The sequence below is a fragment of the Pecten maximus genome, chromosome 9 (assembly GCF_902652985.1).
Source record: "Pecten maximus chromosome 9, xPecMax1.1, whole genome shotgun sequence".
Classification (NCBI taxonomy): domain Eukaryota; kingdom Metazoa; phylum Mollusca; class Bivalvia; order Pectinida; family Pectinidae; genus Pecten; species Pecten maximus.
Window position 1 is genome coordinate 20978870 of NC_047023.1, and position 17884 is coordinate 20996753.

Below are 17884 nucleotides of genomic sequence, written 5' to 3' on the forward strand. Positions count from 1 at the left end.
AAAGGAACATGGACGAAAGCTGGTACATAGATATCAACACAGCCTAAAAGAACAAAGTCGGCAGAAGCCAAAAGAAAAGCACAAACAAAGTCAAAAGTAGGAATAGATGAGAGATCTAAACAGACTGAAAATCTACAACATTCCAATATGAGAGATCTAAACGGACTGAAAGTATACAGTAGGAATAGATGAGAGATCTAAACGGACTGAAAGTCTACAGTAGGAATAGATGAGAGATCTAAACGGACTGAAAGTCTACAATAGGAATAGATGAGAGATCTAAACGGACTGAAAGTCTACAGTAGGAATAGATGAGGGATCTAAACGGACTGAAAGTCTACATTAGGAATAGATGAGAGATCTAAACAACATGAGAGTTTACAGCAGGAATAGATGAGAGATCTAAACAACATGAGAGTTTACAGCAGGAATAGATGAGAAATCTAAAGAGTTAAATCTACAGTAAGAATAGATGAGAGATCTAAACAGACTGAGAGTTTACAGCAGGAATAAATGAGAGATCTAAACGGACTGAGAGTTTACAGCAGGAATAGATGAGGGATCTAAACAGACTGAAAGTCTACAGTAGGAATAGATGAGAGATCTAAACGGACTGAAAGTCTACTGTAGCGATAGATGAGAGATCTAAACGGAATGAAAGTATACAGCAGGAAAAGATGAGAGATCTAAACGGAATGAAAGTCTACAGCAGGAAAAGATGAGAGATCTAAACAGAGTGGAAGACTACTGTAGGAATAGATGAGTGATCTAAAAAGACCGGGAATTTACAAAAGGAATAGATGAGAGATCTAAACGGACTGAAAGTATACAGTAGGAATAGATGAGAGATCTAAACAGACTGAAAGTTTACAACAGGAATAGATGAGAGATCTAAACAGACTAAAAGTTTACAACAGGAATAGATGAGAGATCTAAACAGACTAAAAGTCTACAACAGGAATAGATGAGAGATCTAAACGGACTGAAAGTCTACAACAGGAATAGATGAGAGATCTAAACAGAGTGAAATCTACAGCAGGAATAGATGAGAGATCTAAGCGGAGTAAGAGTTTACAGCAGGAATAGATGAGGGATCTAAACAGACTGAAAGTCTACAGTAGGAATAGATGAGAGATCTAAACGGACTGAAAGTCTACAGTAGGAATAGATGAGAGATCTAAACGGAATGAAAGTCTACAGCAGGAAAAGATGAGAGATCTAAACAGAGTGGAAGACTACTGTAGGAATAGATGAGTGATCTAAAAAGACCGGGAATTTACAAAAGGAATAGATGAGAGATCTAAACGGACTGAAAGTATACAGTAGGAATAGATGAGAGATCTAAACAGACTGAAAGTTTACAACAGGAATAGATGAGAGATCTAAACAGACTAAAAGTTTACAACAGGAATAGATGAGAGATCTAAACAGACTAAAAGTCTACAACAGGAATAGATGAGATATCTAAACGGACTGAAAGTCTACAACAGGAATAGATGAGAGATCTAAACAGAGTGAAATCTACAGCAGGAATAGATGAGATATCTAAACAGACTGAAAGTCTACAACGTTCAAAGATGAGTGATCTAAACAGACTGAGAGTTTACAGCAGGAATAGATGAGAGATCTAAAGAGTGAAATCTACAGTAGGAATAGATGAGAGATCTAAACAGACTGAAAGTCTACAACGTTCAAAGATGAGAGATCTAAACGGACTGAAAGTTTACAACAGGAATAGATGAGATATCTAAACAGACTGAAAGTTTACAACAGGAATAGATGAGAGATCTAAACAGACTGAAAGTTTACAACAGGAATAGATGAGAGATCTAAACGGACTGAAAGTCTACAACGTTCAAAGATGAGAGATCTAAACAGACTGAAAGTTTACAACAGGAATAGATGAGAGATCTAAACAGACTGAAAGTCTACAACAGGAATAGATGAGAGATCTAAACGGACTGAAAGTCTACAACAGGAATAGATGAGAGATCTAAACGGACTGAAAGTCTACAGCAGGAATAGTTGAGAGATCTAAACGGATCGAAAGTCTACAGTAGGAATAGATGAGAGATATAAACGGACTGAGAGTTTACAACAGGAATAGATGAGAGATCTAAACAACATGAGAGTTTACAGCAGGAATAGTTGAGAGATCTAAACGGATCGAAAGTCTACTGTAGGAATAGATGAGAGATCTAAACGGATCGAAAGTCTACTGTAGGAATAGATGAGAGATCTAAACGGATCGAAAGTCTACAGCAGGAATAGATGAGAGATCTAAACAGACTGAAAGTTTACAACAGGAATAGTTGAGAGATCTAAGAAAATGAATGATTACATGAAGGCCAGAAGTTACACCAACAACAGTGAGAAACCAATACAAGAAAACAATACCTCAGAAGTGATACCAAACAAGCTGTAAGGCTGACGTTGCAATACATCACCACCACAGTTTGTAAAATGTATAAATGGAAGACTATGCCAGGAAGATTTTGTAAAAGTGTTTGCTCACAAGCCTTTGGGTATTCATGTTTTACTCGGATCATAAGATCTCTTTTTCACCTCATAATTGCTTTAATTTTTGTCCAATGACGTTTTCTTACTTTACACTTTGAATATTGTAAATAATCAGGTAAGAATAATTAAATTCCATCACTGATATTTTGGATCTTTGTTGCATGCTCAGTTGGTCGAATCTCCTAAGGAATACAATGACAATGACAGAGGTGTTCCGGGTATCCCGGCATCAATGATAATACCGTTCCCCATAAACCACCATGTGAGCGGAACACTGTAAAGTGTGACATTGTCTGGTGTAACCAACATTTCCGGCAAAATGTTACCAGAAGTGAAGTTTCCTGACAAAGACATTTTGTCCATGTCCCCACTGGCGGAAGTTGTAGGTTTTCCACAACTTGAGACTGAACTGTTCGCGCATGCTATAAATACACATGACTGAAGAGGATATCTTCCATTATAAGTGTGTATTCCACTGAACGCGCCGAATGCAAGTCTCTGATTAGGAAACGATCCCTCAAAGAAACCCTTGCAGCACAAATTATTTTGGCACACATTTATGCTAGCACCTTGTCCAGTTATTACCGAATTAAAGGTGTACAGATCATGGTTCATCACTGCTGTGAACTCACTGTCGCCGGTTTTCATTATCTCGTCGTCCGTGAAAAGAACGCCGGTCATCTCCATTTTGTCGCGTTGGTTTGCCGTTTGTTCTCTCGTCCGACGGACTCTTAAATCAGACTGTTTCTGAGCAATTGGTTGTAGTCTATTCCGTTCTACACGTGTTCGATCATGATATATATTCTGTGATTCACGCATTGTGCTCGTGTTGTGATTCCTAGACGCCATCTTGCTCGTCTCGCGTGGCTCACTCATTGAGGAGTGTCTTTCCCTTGTATGCATTTCCGTTTTGGTATATTTGATAGGACTTACATCTTTCACAAGAAGTTTCCCCTTACTTCCCAGGGTCCTGTCGTAGTAGAACACCATATTGTTTGTACTTGTACCAACCGGCCAGTAGATACCACTCCCGTGGTACCCGTCGGACGGCAAGTGAAGATTTGCCGCCAATAGGTTTACGTGCATACCCACGGAAAACGCCGCTTGGAATTCGATGGCTGCTTGAAGTGGTAGTTCATCCTTCCATGCAGTAGGATACACGATGTTTGTAACATTCATTGTATTTATCAAAACCCTAGCTGGATTTTTAAACATTATATCGTTGGAGGAAAACGTGCCGAAACGTCCAAATTTGGTTGTAAATATTGTGTAGTCTGTTTTCGATGGTGTGTCGAAATGCTTTTCGTCATCATAAAGATTTCGTTTGAAGTATCTTGCTATGAATTTTCCCTGAGGATCATAAATGAGGTTTGTGCTGTACTGGAAGAAGCCGTCTCCGGGACAATTTGGAGAAGTGAAATCACATGGTTGTTTTGATCCGAAGTTGACTACCAGGTATAATGCACTCCCCTTTGCCATACAGCTGAGTTGTCGTTGAGTTTCAGTGTCGTTATACCGCAAGGGGTCATCACAGGGAGACCAGGAGACTATCTGGGGGTCGGGCACAAACTCTAAATACGGAGCGATGGTTTGTCGGGTCCAGCCGAGTCCATATAGTCCGTATTCTGGAAAAACGATAATCTGCACTCCCTGTAAATTATCAAAATAGGATAGTGACTGATTGGTATGTAGGAGGGCGTCTGATATTGGATAGAAAAACTCCGTAAATATGACGCATTAGTATACAATGTGTGATGTTCTTTATGATACTGTATGTCTTTCTTTTCATCCTTAATGTGTTTTAAAGTTTCATTTCATACCATCGTTTAACAAAAAAGAGAGAGAAAGAGAGAGAACCTAAAAGGAGCCCACCATTGAATAATCTTTATTGGGTATATGTACGTCTGATAATTAATTCCTCTACATCTCTTATTTTACCCCTTTTTTCTTAATAAGATAAAAACAAAGGGAACCTGTATGTAAACTGAGAAAAAATGCATCAAGAACTTTCAGAGAAATAAAACATTATGTAGTTAATATCAGTAAATTCCAATATGGTTACCTGTCAGTAATTTTGTTTCTCTGATCAGTCCCAATATCAAATGGACAAAATAGGAATATGATGGGAATCTACAAAATCTACAAAATCCAAAAAGTTTGAGAAATATCCTTCCTATACCTCTTAAGAAATATCGATAACAAACATGAAAGTGTCAAAATCCAAGATGGCCACCTGTCGGCCATGATGTTTCTTAAATCAGTCTCAAATTCCGTTTGCACAACTAGGAATCAAGAGAAACCTATACATCAGATTTTAGAAATAACCTTCAAGTACGTCTCAAGAAATAGTTACACCGAGAAATATGGATTGACCACGGACTATGGACCAAGGAAGCTAGGGCTATATGAATAGCTCACAAACTGATGATGGTGGGCTGATAAAAATATGCACCGTATAGCCCCAGGGATACGTACTTCACTTCCTGTTTCTGTACACTGTGTGGCCCCGTAGATACTTACTTGACTTCCTGTTTCTGTACACTATGTGGCCCCGTAGATACTTACTTGACTTCCTGTTTCTGTACACTGTGTGGCCCCGTAGATACGTTCTTGACTTCCTGTTTCTGTACAGTTTGTGGCCCCGTAGATACTTACTTGACTTCCTGTTTCTATACACTATGTGGCCCCGTAGATACTTACTTGACTTCCTGTTTCTATACACTATGTGGCCCCGTAGATACTTACTTGACTTCCTGTTTCTGTACACTATGTGGCCCCGTAGATACATACTTGACTTTCTGTTTCTGTACACTGTGTGGCCCCGTAGATACTTACTTGACTTCCTGTTTCTGTACACTGTGTGTCCAAGTAGATACTTACTTGACTTCCTGTTTCTGTACACTGTGTGGCCCCGTAGATACTTACTTGACTTCCTGTTTCTATACACTATGTGGCCCCGTAGATACTTACTTGACTTCCTGTTTCTATACACTATGTGGCCCCGTAGATACTTACTTGACTTCCTGTTTCTGTACACTGTGTGTCCAAGTAGATACTTACTTGACTTCCTGTTTCTGTACACTGTGTGGCCCCGTAGATACTTACTTGACTTCCTGTTTCTATACACTATGTGGCCCCGTAGATACTTACTTGACTTCCTGTTTCTATACACTGTGTGGCCCCGTAGATACTTACTTGACTTCCTGTTTCTGTACACTGTGTGGCCCCGTAGATACTTACTTGACTTCCTGTTTCTATACACTATGTGGCCCCGTAGATACTTACTTGACTTCCTGTTTCTATACACTGTGTGGCCCCGTAGATACTTACTTGACTTCCTGTTTCTGTACACTGTGTGGCCCCGTAGATACTTACTTGACTTCCTGTTTCTGTACACTGTGTGCCCCCGTAGATACTTACTTGACTTCCTGTTTCTATACACTATGTGGCCCCGTAGATACTTACTTGACTTCCTGTTTCTATACACTGTGTGGCCCCGTAGATACTTACTTGACTTCCTGTTTCTGTACACTATGTGGCCCCGTAGATACTTACTTGACTTCCTGTTTCTGTACACTGTGTGGCCCCGTAGATACTTACTTGACTTCCTGTTTCTATACACTATGTGGCCCCGTAGATACTTGACTTCCTGTTTCTGTACACTGTGTAGCCCCGTAGATACTTTCTTGACTTCCTGTTTCTGTACAGTTTGTGGCCCCGTAGATACTTACTTGACTTCCTGTTTCTGTACACTGTGTGGCCCCGTAGATACTTACTTGACTTCCTGTTTCTGTACACTGTGTAGCCCCGTAGATACTTACTTGACTTCCTGTTTCTGTACACTGTGTAGCCCCGTAGATACTTTCTTGACTTCCTGTTTCTGTACAGTTTGTGGCCCCGTAGATACTTACTTGACTTCCTGTTTCTATACACTGTGTGGCCCCGTAGATACTTACTTGACTTCCTGTTTCTGTACACTGTGTAGCCCCGTAGATACTTACTTGACTTCCTGTTTCTGTACACTGTGTGCCCCCGTAGATACTTACTTGACTTCCTGTTTCTATACACTATGTGGCCCCGTAGATACTTACTTGACTTCCTGTTTCTATACACTGTGTGGCCCCGTAGATACTTACTTGACTTCCTGTTTCTATACACTATGTGGCCCCGTAGATACTTACTTGACTTCCTGTTTCTATACACTGTGTGGCCCCGTAGATACTTACTTGACTTCCTGTTTCTGTACACTATGTGGCCCCGTAGATACTTACTTGACTTCCTGTTTCTGTACACTGTGTGGCCCCGTAGATACTTACTTGACTTCCTGTTTCTATACACTATGTGGCCCCGTAGATACTTGACTTCCTGTTTCTGTACACTGTGTAGCCCCGTAGATACTTTCTTGACTTCCTGTTTCTGTACAGTTTGTGGCCCCGTAGATACTTACTTGACTTCCTGTTTCTGTACACTGTGTGGCCCCGTAGATACTTACTTGACTTCCTGTTTCTGTACACTGTGTAGCCCCGTAGATACTTACTTGACTTCCTGTTTCTGTACACTGTGTAGCCCCGTAGATACTTTCTTGACTTCCTGTTTCTGTACAGTTTGTGGCCCCGTAGATACTTACTTGACTTCCTGTTTCTGTACACTGTGTGGCCCCGTAGATACTTACTTGACTTCCTGTTTCTGTACACTGTGTAGCCCCGTAGATACTTACTTGACTTCCTGTTTCTGTACACTGTGTGCCCCCGTAGATACTTACTTGACTTCCTGTTTCTATACACTATGTGGCCCCGTAGATACTTACTTGACTTCCTGTTTCTATACACTGTGTGGCCCCGTAGATACTTACTTGACTTCCTGTTTCTGTACACTATGTGGCCCCGTAGATACTTACTTGACTTCCTGTTTCTGTACACTGTGTGGCCCCGTAGATACTTACTTGACTTCCTGTTTCTATACACTATGTGGCCCCGTAGATACTTGACTTCCTGTTTCTGTACACTGTGTAGCCCCGTAGATACTTTCTTGACTTCCTGTTTCTGTACAGTTTGTGGCCCCGTAGATACTTACTTGACTTCCTGTTTCTATACACTGTGTGGCCCCGTAGATACTTACTTGACTTCCTGTTTCTGTACACTGTGTAGCCCCGTAGATACTTACTTGACTTCCTGTTTCTGTACACTGTGTAGCCCCGTAGATACTTTCTTGACTTCCTGTTTCTGTACACTTTGTGGCCCCGTAGATACTTACTTGACTTCCTGTTTCTATACACTGTGTGGCCCCGTAGATACTTACTTGACTTCCTGTTTCTGTACACTGTGTAGCCCCGTAGATACTTACTTGACTTCCTGTTTCTGTACACTGTGTGGCCCCGTAGATACTTACTTGACTTCCTGTTTCTATACACTATGTGGCCCCGTAGATACTTGACTTCCTGTTTCTGTACACTGTGTAGCCCCGTAGATACTTTCTTGACTTCCTGTTTCTGTACAGTTTGTGGCCCCGTAGATACTTACTTGACTTCCTGTTTCTATACACTGTGTGGCCCCGTAGATACTTACTTGACTTCCTGTTTCTGTACACTGTGTAGCCCCGTAGATACTTACTTGACTTCCTGTTTCTGTACACTATGTGGCCCCGTAGATACATACTTGACTTTCTGTTTCTGTACACTGTGTGGCCCCGTAGATACTTACTTGACTTCCTGTTTCTGTACACTGTGTGCCCCGTAGATACTTACTTGACTTCCTGTTTCTGTACACTATATGGCCCCGTAGATACTTACTTGACTTCCTGTTTCTATACACTATGTGGCCCCGTAGATACTTACTTGACTTCCTGTTTCTGTACACTGTGTGGCCCCGTAGATACATACTTGACTTTCTGTTTCTGTACACTGTGTGGCCCCGTAGATACTTACTTGACTTCCTGTTTCTGTACACTGTGTGGCCCCGTAGATACTTACTTGACTTCCTGTTTCTGTACACTGTGTGGCCCCGTAGATACTTACTTGACTTCCTGTTTCTGTACACTGTGTGGCCCCGTAGATACATACTTGACTTTCTGTTTCTGTACACTGTGTGGCCCCGTAGATACATACTTGACTTCCTGTTTCTGTACACTATGTGGCCCCGTAGATACTTACTTGACTTCCTGTTTCTGTACACTGTGTGGCCCCGTAGATACATACTTGACTTTCTGTTTCTGTACACTGTGTGGCCCCGTAGATACTTACTTGACTTCCTGTTTCTGTACACTGTGTGGCCCCGTAGATACTTACTTGACTTCCTGTTTCTGTACACTGTGTAGCCCCGTAGATACTTACTTGACTTCCTGTTTCTATACACTATGTGGCCCCGTAGATACTTACATGACTTCCTGTTTCTGTACACTGTGTGCCCCCGTAGATACTTACTTGACTTCCTGTTTCTGTACACTGTGTGGCCCCGTAGATACTTACTTGACTTCCTGTTTCTGTACACTGTGTGGCCCCGTAGATACTTATTTGACTTCCTGTTTCTGTACACTGTGTGGCCCCGTAGATACTTACTTGACTTCCTGTTTCTGTACACTGTGTGGCCCCGTAGATACTTACTTGACTTCCTGTTTCTGTACACTGTGTGGCCCCGTAGATACTTATTTGACTTCCTGTTTCTGTACACTGTGTGGCCCCGTAGATACTTACTTGACTTCCTGTTTCTATACACTATGTGGCCCCGTAGATACTTACTTGACTTCCTGTTTCTATACACTGTGTGGCCACGTAGATACTTATTTGACTTCCTGTTTCTATACACTATGTGGCCACGTAGATACTTACTTGACTTCCTGTTTCTATACACTATGTGGCCCCGTAGATACTTGCTTGACCTCCTGTTTCTATACACTATGTGGCCACGTAGATACTTACTTGACTTCCTGTTTCTATACACTATGTGGCCCCGTAGATACTTACTTGACTTCCTGTTTCTGTACACTGTGTAGCCCCGTAGATACTTACTCGACTTCCTGTTTCTGTACACTGTGTGGCCCCGTAGATACTTATTTGACTTCCTGTTTCTGTACACTGTGTGGCCCCGTAGATACTTACTTGACTTCCTGTTTCTGTACACTGTGTGGCCCCGTAGATACTTTCTTGACTTCCTGTTTCTGTACACTGTGTGGCCCCGTAGATACTTACTTGACTTCCTGTTTCTGTACACTATGTGGCCCCGTAGATACATACTTGACTTCCTGTTTCTATACACTATGTGGCCCCGTAGATACTTACATGACTTCCTGTTTCTATACACTATGTGGCCCCGTAGATACATACTTGACTTCCTGTTTCTATACACTATGTGGCCCCGTAGATACTTACATGACTTCCTGTTTCTGTACACTGTGTGCCCCCGTAGATACTTACTTGACTTCCTGTTTCTGTACACTGTGTGGCCCCGTAGATACTTACTTGACTTCCTGTTTCTGTACACTATGTGGCCCCGTAGATACATACTTGACTTCCTGTTTCTATACACTATGTGGCCCCGTAGATACTTACATGACTTCCTGTTTCTATACACTATGTGGCCCCGTAGATACATACTTGACTTCCTGTTTCTATACACTATGTGGCCCCGTAGATACTTACTTGACTTCCTGTTTCTATACACTATGTGGCCCCGTAGATACTTACTTGACTTCCTGTTTCTGTACACTATGTGGCCCCGTAGATACATACTTGACTTCCTGTTTCTATACACTATGTGGCCCCGTAGATACTTACATGACTTCCTGTTTCTGTACACTGTGTGCCCCCGTAGATACTTACTTGACTTCCTGTTTCTGTACACTGTGTGGCCCCGTAGATACTTATTTGACTTCCTGTTTCTGTACACTGTGTGGCCCCGTAGATACTTACTTGACTTCCTGTTTCTGTACACTGTGTGGCCCCGTAGATACTTACTTGACTTCCTGTTTCTGTACACTGTGTGGCCCCGTAGATACTTACTTGACTTTCTGTTTATGTACACTGTGTAGCCCCGTATATACTTACCTCACTTTCAGCCTGTCTACATTGAGTTTCGTACACATCAAGGTTCTGCTGTATTACATGTAACGCAGGCTGACGTGATAACACGGCTGATCGTTGTGACGGGAATATGACGTCATGCTCGTATACAGCTGCCTTGAATGAAGCTGCACCACACAGCAGAGTACACAGTAATATTATGTCATATGTGGACGCCACATGGAAAAGATGATGGTATCGCCGTTCAGTATTCTCGTGTTGCATGGTGAAAATATTAAACCGGTAAAAGTATGATTTTAGTTATATCTGGATTCTAGATAGTAAACTGTATCACGTGACTCTGACCTATAGCGATATCACCAGGTCATGGACGTCGTGTTGTTTATCATATCAGATTTTATAGATATTTTATATCAATAGGTTTTTTCGTTTGTCGGTTGAAAGGCGAACTATAAATTATCAAATATAACTATTGTTACGCTATGTAGTATGTATCAATTTACTCGTAGTGCTAGAACTTTTTGATGCTTGTATGTTTCAAAATATAACACGACTGCTTTGAGGAACCTTCGAAAATTACGAAACTGCATCACCAATGGACGTGTAGACTGGGTTCCTATGGAGACCCCGTCAATGGACGTGTAGACTGGGTTCCTATGGAGACACTTCCAATGGACGTGTAGACTATGGGTTCCTATGGAGACACTTCAATGGACGGGTTGACTATGGGTTCCTATGGAGACACTTCCAATGGACGGGTTGACCATTGGTTCCTATGGAGACACTTCCAATGGACGTGTAGACTATGGCTTCCTATGGAGACACTTCAATGGACGGGTTGACCATTGGTTCCTATGGAGACACTTCAATGGACGGGTTGACCATTGGTTCCTATGGAGACACCACCAATGGACGGGTTGACTATGGGTTCCTATGGAGACACTTCAATGGACGGGTTGACTATGGGTTCCTATGGAGACACGTCAATGGAGGGGTTGACTATGGGTTCCTATGGAGACACTTCAATGGACGGGTTGACTATGGGTTCCTATGGAGACACTTTCAATGGACGGGTTGACTATTGGTTCCTATGGAGACACTTCCAATGGACGGGTTGACTATGGGTTCCTATGGAGACACTTCAATGGACGGGTTGACTATGGGTTCCTATGGAGACACTTCAATGGACGGGTTGACTATGGGTTCCTATGGAGACACTTCCAATGGACGGGTTGACCATTGGTTCCTATGGAGACACTTCAATAGACGTGTAGATTATGGGTTCCTATGGAGACACGTCAATGGACGGGTTGACTATGGGTTCCTATGGAGACACTTCCAATGGACGTGTAGACTATGGGTTCCTATGGAGACACTTCCAATGGACGTGTAGACTATGGGTTCCTATGGAGACACTTCCAATGGACGGGTAGACTATGGGTTCCTATGGAGACACTTCCAATCGACGTGTAGACTATGGGTTCCTATGGAGACACTTCCAATGGACGTGTAGACTATAGGTTCCTATAGAGACACTTCAATGGACGGGTTGACCATTGGTTCCTATGGAGACACTTCAATGGACGGGTTGACCATTGGTTCCTATGGAGACACCACCAATGGACGGGTTGACTCTGGGTTCCTATGGAGACACTTCCAATGGACGGGTTGACTATGGGTTCCTATGGAGACACTTCAATGGACGGGTTGACTATGGGTTCCTATGGAGACACTTCAATGGACGGGTTGACTATGGGTTCCTATGGAGACACTTCAATGGACGGGTTGAATATGGGTTCATATGGAGACACTTCAATGGACGGGTTGACTATGGGTTCCTATGGAGACACTTCCAATGGACGGGTTGACCATTGGTTCCTATGGAGACACTTCAATGGACGTGTAGACTATGGGTTCCTATGGAGACACGTCAATGGACGGGTTGACTATGGGTTCCTATGGAGACACTTCCAATGGACGTGTAGACATTGGACGGGTTGACTAAAGGGTTCCTATAGGAACACTACCAATGGATAAGCTTACTATATAGTTCCTATGGAGACCCCGTCAATGGATGGGCTGACTATTGGTTCCTATGGAGACCCCGTCAATGGATGGGCTGACTATTGGTTCCTATGGAGACACTTCAATGGACGGGTTGACTAAGGGTTCCTATGGAGACACTTCAATGGACGGGTTGACTATGGGTTCATATGGAGACACTTCAATGAACGGGTTGACTATGGGTTCCTATGGAGACACTTCCAATGGACGGGTTGACCATTGGTTCCTATGGAGACACTTCAATGGACGTGTAGACTATGGGTTCCTATGGAGACACGTCAATGGACGGGTTGACTATGGGTTCCTATGGAGACACTTCCAATGGACATGTAGACATTGGACGGGTTGACTAAAGGGTTCCTATAGGAACACTACCAATGGATAAGCTTACTATATAGTTCCTATGGAGACCCCGTCAATGGATGGGCTGACTATTGGTTCCTATGGAGACCCCGTCAATGGATGGGCTGACTATTGGTTCCTATGGAGACCCCGTCAATGGACGGGTTGACTATGGGTTCCTATGGAGACACTTCCAATGGACGTGTAGACATTGGACGGGTTGACTAAAGGGTTCCTATAGGAACACTACCAATGGATAAGCTTACTATATAGTTCCTATGGAGACCCCGTCAATGGATGGGCTGACTATTGGTTCCTATGGAGACCCCGTCAATGGATGGTCTGACTATTGGTTCCTATGGAGACCCCGTCAATGGACAAACTGACTGGATTCCTTTTGAGACACCGCCGCTTGACGGAAGTATAGAGGTTACATCATATTATAAGAAGACGTTATAATTTTCATATGGTAATCATGAAATGAAAAGGCGCAGTCCCACGACACGATCATTTCTATGGAATTTTGATTTCACTTTATTTATTTATGATTTAGTATGACAATTTAAGAATTGTTCTAAGTTTTGGAACATTAACTTCCATCACGCAGACGTCACAAGCTCTGTAAAGTTTTCGATTGTTGCCTTTTTGTCCTAGTTACAGACCCCTGACAATTTCCGATTGCATAATGCATTAATATATATTCACGCGCGTCTGTTTTGGTTGTTACATGTAGTTTTCAAAACAAAAATAAATATGTACGTTTCGCCACATTATTCATCCCAGAAAGAAGCAGTTTAAACATATATAGAATACCAGTTATATTACATGTAGTATGTACTACCATAAAATATACTGACATTTTATCACGACTTATTACATGCTTACCATGAATAATATACAGCTTCATACGGATAACCTTATATAGGTGGTCGGACGTGGAATGGTATGGGGAAACCCTGTCAGTTACACGTGAGTTTTCTCCGGATACTCCGGTTCCTCCTAACGAGGACCTTTCGCGCGCTTTCCATCCGGGCCAACAAGTGATATTGATATAAGTTATGTTTCGCATTAAATTATATCGTAAAGATATAAGCTATATATCTTTATAATGTACATTTCTATTAACACTCAATAGGGTGTATTAGAAGTGTCCAAAGAGCTATTTAATCGACTATCTATTGATTTAAATAATATAGTCTATTACATTAAAAATAGAAGAAGAAAATCGACCTTCTCGATCTTATTTTTCCTCTCGTTTACCTGTTATATTACGGATGAAACATCTTGAATGTTTCTTTGTATTATATAACTACACGTTTTAAGGGGCAGTACAGTTTTAGTTACTAAACAATGTTTCGAATGAGTGCAGTCGATTTCACTGACCCAGGCCTAGCTATTCCCAAAAAAAATGCTAAGATGGAATATCTTATACCCTTCTACCAAAAGCAAGATTTTTTTTTATGTATTCATGGTCGAATATGTCGAAATACCAGAGTATGTATATTGATGTCCTTTATGTATGAGGCTGCAGTACCATGAGAACGGTAAACGTGGGCGGGGCTTGGACAGAGTCACTGTAAACAAGAAAAACAAGTCAAGGTCGTATAGGTCGAACACTAGGAATTCCCCGGATCAGTCATGTAAAAACCCATGACATGCTTGCTTACGCGCGATACGTCGGTAGTGCTAAAGCTGCATGTGGTAGTACATGAGGACAAGAAGTCAAGGTCAATCTATAACTGGGGCAACACTGGGAATTCCCCGGAGCCGTCATGTAAAATCCCGTGTGACGTCATTACATGCCAAATATTTGGTAAACAAGATACTTCTTGCAGAGGGCTTATAGGTAGTGCAATTGATGATTTGTAAAATGTAGTTTAAAGTGGAATTGTATTCTAGTTTGAGATGTAATTCATAATATCGAGTGAAGTACTTTTAAGTACTATGCATGGAGATTCCGGATCGGGCACCTGCTACGAATGTTGAATCTTTATTTATCTTTATTTATTTAGGTCGAACACTAGGAATTCCCCTATGCATGGAGATTCCGGATCGGGCACCTGCTACGAATGTTGAATCTTTATTTATCTTTATTTATTTATTTATTTGATTATTTGTTCAACAATAACAACACAAATACACCAAATACAAGAAATAATTCAAAAGATGCAGGAAATTAATAAAAAATCTTTTTGTTTTTATTATAATGTTAAATGTGACACAGCTTTGATAGTTTGCCCAGTTTTATTCTTGTCTGATGAATATTTATTGCAATCTTTTAATAAAAGCTAGAGCAATATATCAAGGGGGGTGGGGGAAAGTCGAAATGAACAAATACATTAACCTGTATTTGTTTTTCATCGTATGGATAATGAGTCACTGTATGAGGTAATAACAGTTAAATTGGGGTAGAGCGGCGGCCCCGTAGAAAGGGGGGGGGGGGGGGGGGGGGAGTAAGATAACGCGGAATTAATCTGTAAGGAGATCCCAGTTGCCAGTTCGGGGAATTCCTCGAATACATCATGTGAAATGTCATGTGACGTCATCAAGTGCCAAAACTTAGTAAACACGGTGCTGTGGAATTAGATTTAATCACTTTGCTAACATCCAAGAATTATATCGCTTAGATAATGACCCTTTGATGGATACTAAAATTAGATTTAAAAAAAAAACAACTGATCTCGTAAAAATTATTCTGTTTATCAATTTAGTTTCTAAGTTTTAAAAGTTTACACGCCATGCAGCTTCTTCCGCGTTATAGGTAATATATCAGAATCAGTATGATGCTCGCGATCCCTGTTTAGAGTCTCGTTATATTGTTTCAGAAAATTATCAACTATCCAAATTTGCGAAATTCATTGAAATATGGGACCGGTGCACCTCTCCTTCTATATTTATTAACCTTAATTACTATTTAATACGATTGCGACACAATTTAAGTTCTAACAGAACATTTGTTTAGAAACTTTTTTTTCATTTATCTTTATCTTATGTTCCTTTCTTTCCTGCGGAAATTCCTCAAGTATTAGAAGGGCAAATCATAAAGAGCTGTAAATATTGCCTATATGAACTCATAGTTACCGGGTCTGTCTTTACTTCCGAGTCTAGCTTTCACAAAGAAATGAGTCACGTTTGTGTGTGCCAAGGACAGCGTCCCAGATGTTTTGGTGTGATGTTATCAGGTCAGTAGGGGTCAGGTCAGCGTGACCAGTGCGCGCTATGTATAACGTATTACGACAATATGTCTGTCGTTACGTTATTGAGATTCATTAAAAATTCTCCTCGCTCTCTGATGTTGTTTAATTATTTTTAATTAGTTTATTCTGATGCTATCCTTATGTGTCACCCATTCCATTATTTCATATATATACATATATCATTAAAGCATCTATAACTGTAAAAATCACTGTCAAGTGGAAAATGATGATCGCAGTCGTTATATATTCCATTTATCATATACACGTTTCTGATATAATGAAGACTTTATAATTACAAAAATTAAGTGTCCGCAAAAACGTTCTGTAAATACCCAAATCAGTGCAAAATAATGCATCGCAAGTACCTATAGTCGTGACATTAGGGTTTTCCTTCAGTGATAAAGAATGTAATAGTTATGATTTTTTTTCTTCACTTACATGTACACTGTATATGTAAACAGATTTTTCTGTGCTTGAACCCCTGGGTTGATGTTTAACATGATGATTTATTGAAAAGTCACCATGGTTTGATCTACCACCATATATTCAAACAGAAAAAAACGTATATTTGTACACAAAACACATATTGCAATATTCACAACACTGAATGTCAGATATTGCAAGCATTGTTTAATTCAATGAGACACAGTGTTAAAGAGTTTTTATTAGCTATTCAAAAAACTTGATTATATTATTTATTTTTTGAATCTGTTGAAGAGGATCAAATTTATATCTTGTATCTGAAAAATAGAATAAATTAACTAAACGAAAAAGTTGCATAAAAGTTCATTATAAAGACTATAGAGGGACGTCAGGGACATACCTAGATATGTAGACTCGGTACATGATAGCAGATAGCCTATATATACGTCCCTGAGAGAATATAATACATGTAGATCTTACAATTAAATATTATTACCTTAGGGATAAGGATACAATTTGGTAATACTACAGCACTAAATCACCCATGCAAATGAGTTATATACTCATTCCGAGAACAGGAGTATTTGGAAACCCTGTACGCATGAAACGTGGTAAACAAATCAGTGAGCACACGCACGTGGCTTCCCGCCAGTTGTTGATGTTTACAAGTCGGTAGGTCAAAGGTTGAGCGGACACTTTGATGCTGAAGCCATACACACTATATTAATCCGCGCGGGATCGGGGAAGAAACATAACCTCAAATGTCTTTAATTTGGCCGATAATAAGCACTTATATCATACAACTATCCGAATATATAACAATAATAATATAGATTATATGATACCATAAGAGTTAAGTCGCGATGTTGGGAACTATATTTTGACAGTTGGGGTGACTTGGTAGTAAGTTGATCAGTTAGTTGTAAAAAAGTTGCTCAGGACTGTGAAGTTGAGCAGAAGAACAGAATACTGTGATGAAGGAGGTTGTGTTGTTATTGATGTCAGTGACCGGTGTCCTGTCCTCAGAGGCGTAAGTACACTTGTATTACAGTCTTTCTGTCTAAATGTAACGATTAAACAGTTTAATATTGTAGATCTATTTTATAAGTTACAAGTTTACTGTACTATTATTTATAGGCCTTAAATTAGCGTAAAGCAAGGTAAATGAGCTACTGTAAGGTAATTAGAATTAAACGGCAAAATGCTATTATAAAGTGACTGTTTGCTTAATTTTTGCGGTGTGATATTTGACTAATTTATTTGCCTGATAAGTAGGATTCTATTGCCTATTATGCAACGGCGCCGTCGGCGGATAATATATCTA

At 40.7% G+C, this 17884-nt stretch overlaps 2 protein-coding genes across 2 annotated transcripts in view; one reads left to right on the forward strand and one right to left on the reverse strand.

Annotated features, from left to right (window-relative positions):
- Positions 1-2311: 2311 nt before the first annotated feature.
- Positions 2312-10798, reverse strand: LOC117333923 (pantetheinase-like). Its single transcript, XM_033893341.1, has 2 exons — positions 10559-10798; positions 2312-4170 (listed from the first exon to the last, which is right to left on the reverse strand). The coding sequence occupies exons 1-2, from the start codon at positions 10796-10798 to the stop codon at positions 2686-2688; spliced, it is 1725 nt and encodes a 574-aa protein (XP_033749232.1). The 3' UTR covers positions 2312-2685.
- A 6680-nt stretch (positions 10799-17478) lies between these two features.
- LOC117334681 (alpha-2-macroglobulin-like) overlaps positions 17479-17884 on the forward strand; it is a gene marked incomplete in the record, with an annotated part of 42803 nt that continues 42397 nt past the window's right edge. The window contains 1 exon segment of the mRNA XM_033894438.1: positions 17479-17590. Coding sequence (XP_033750329.1) covers positions 17535-17590 — 56 coding nt within the window.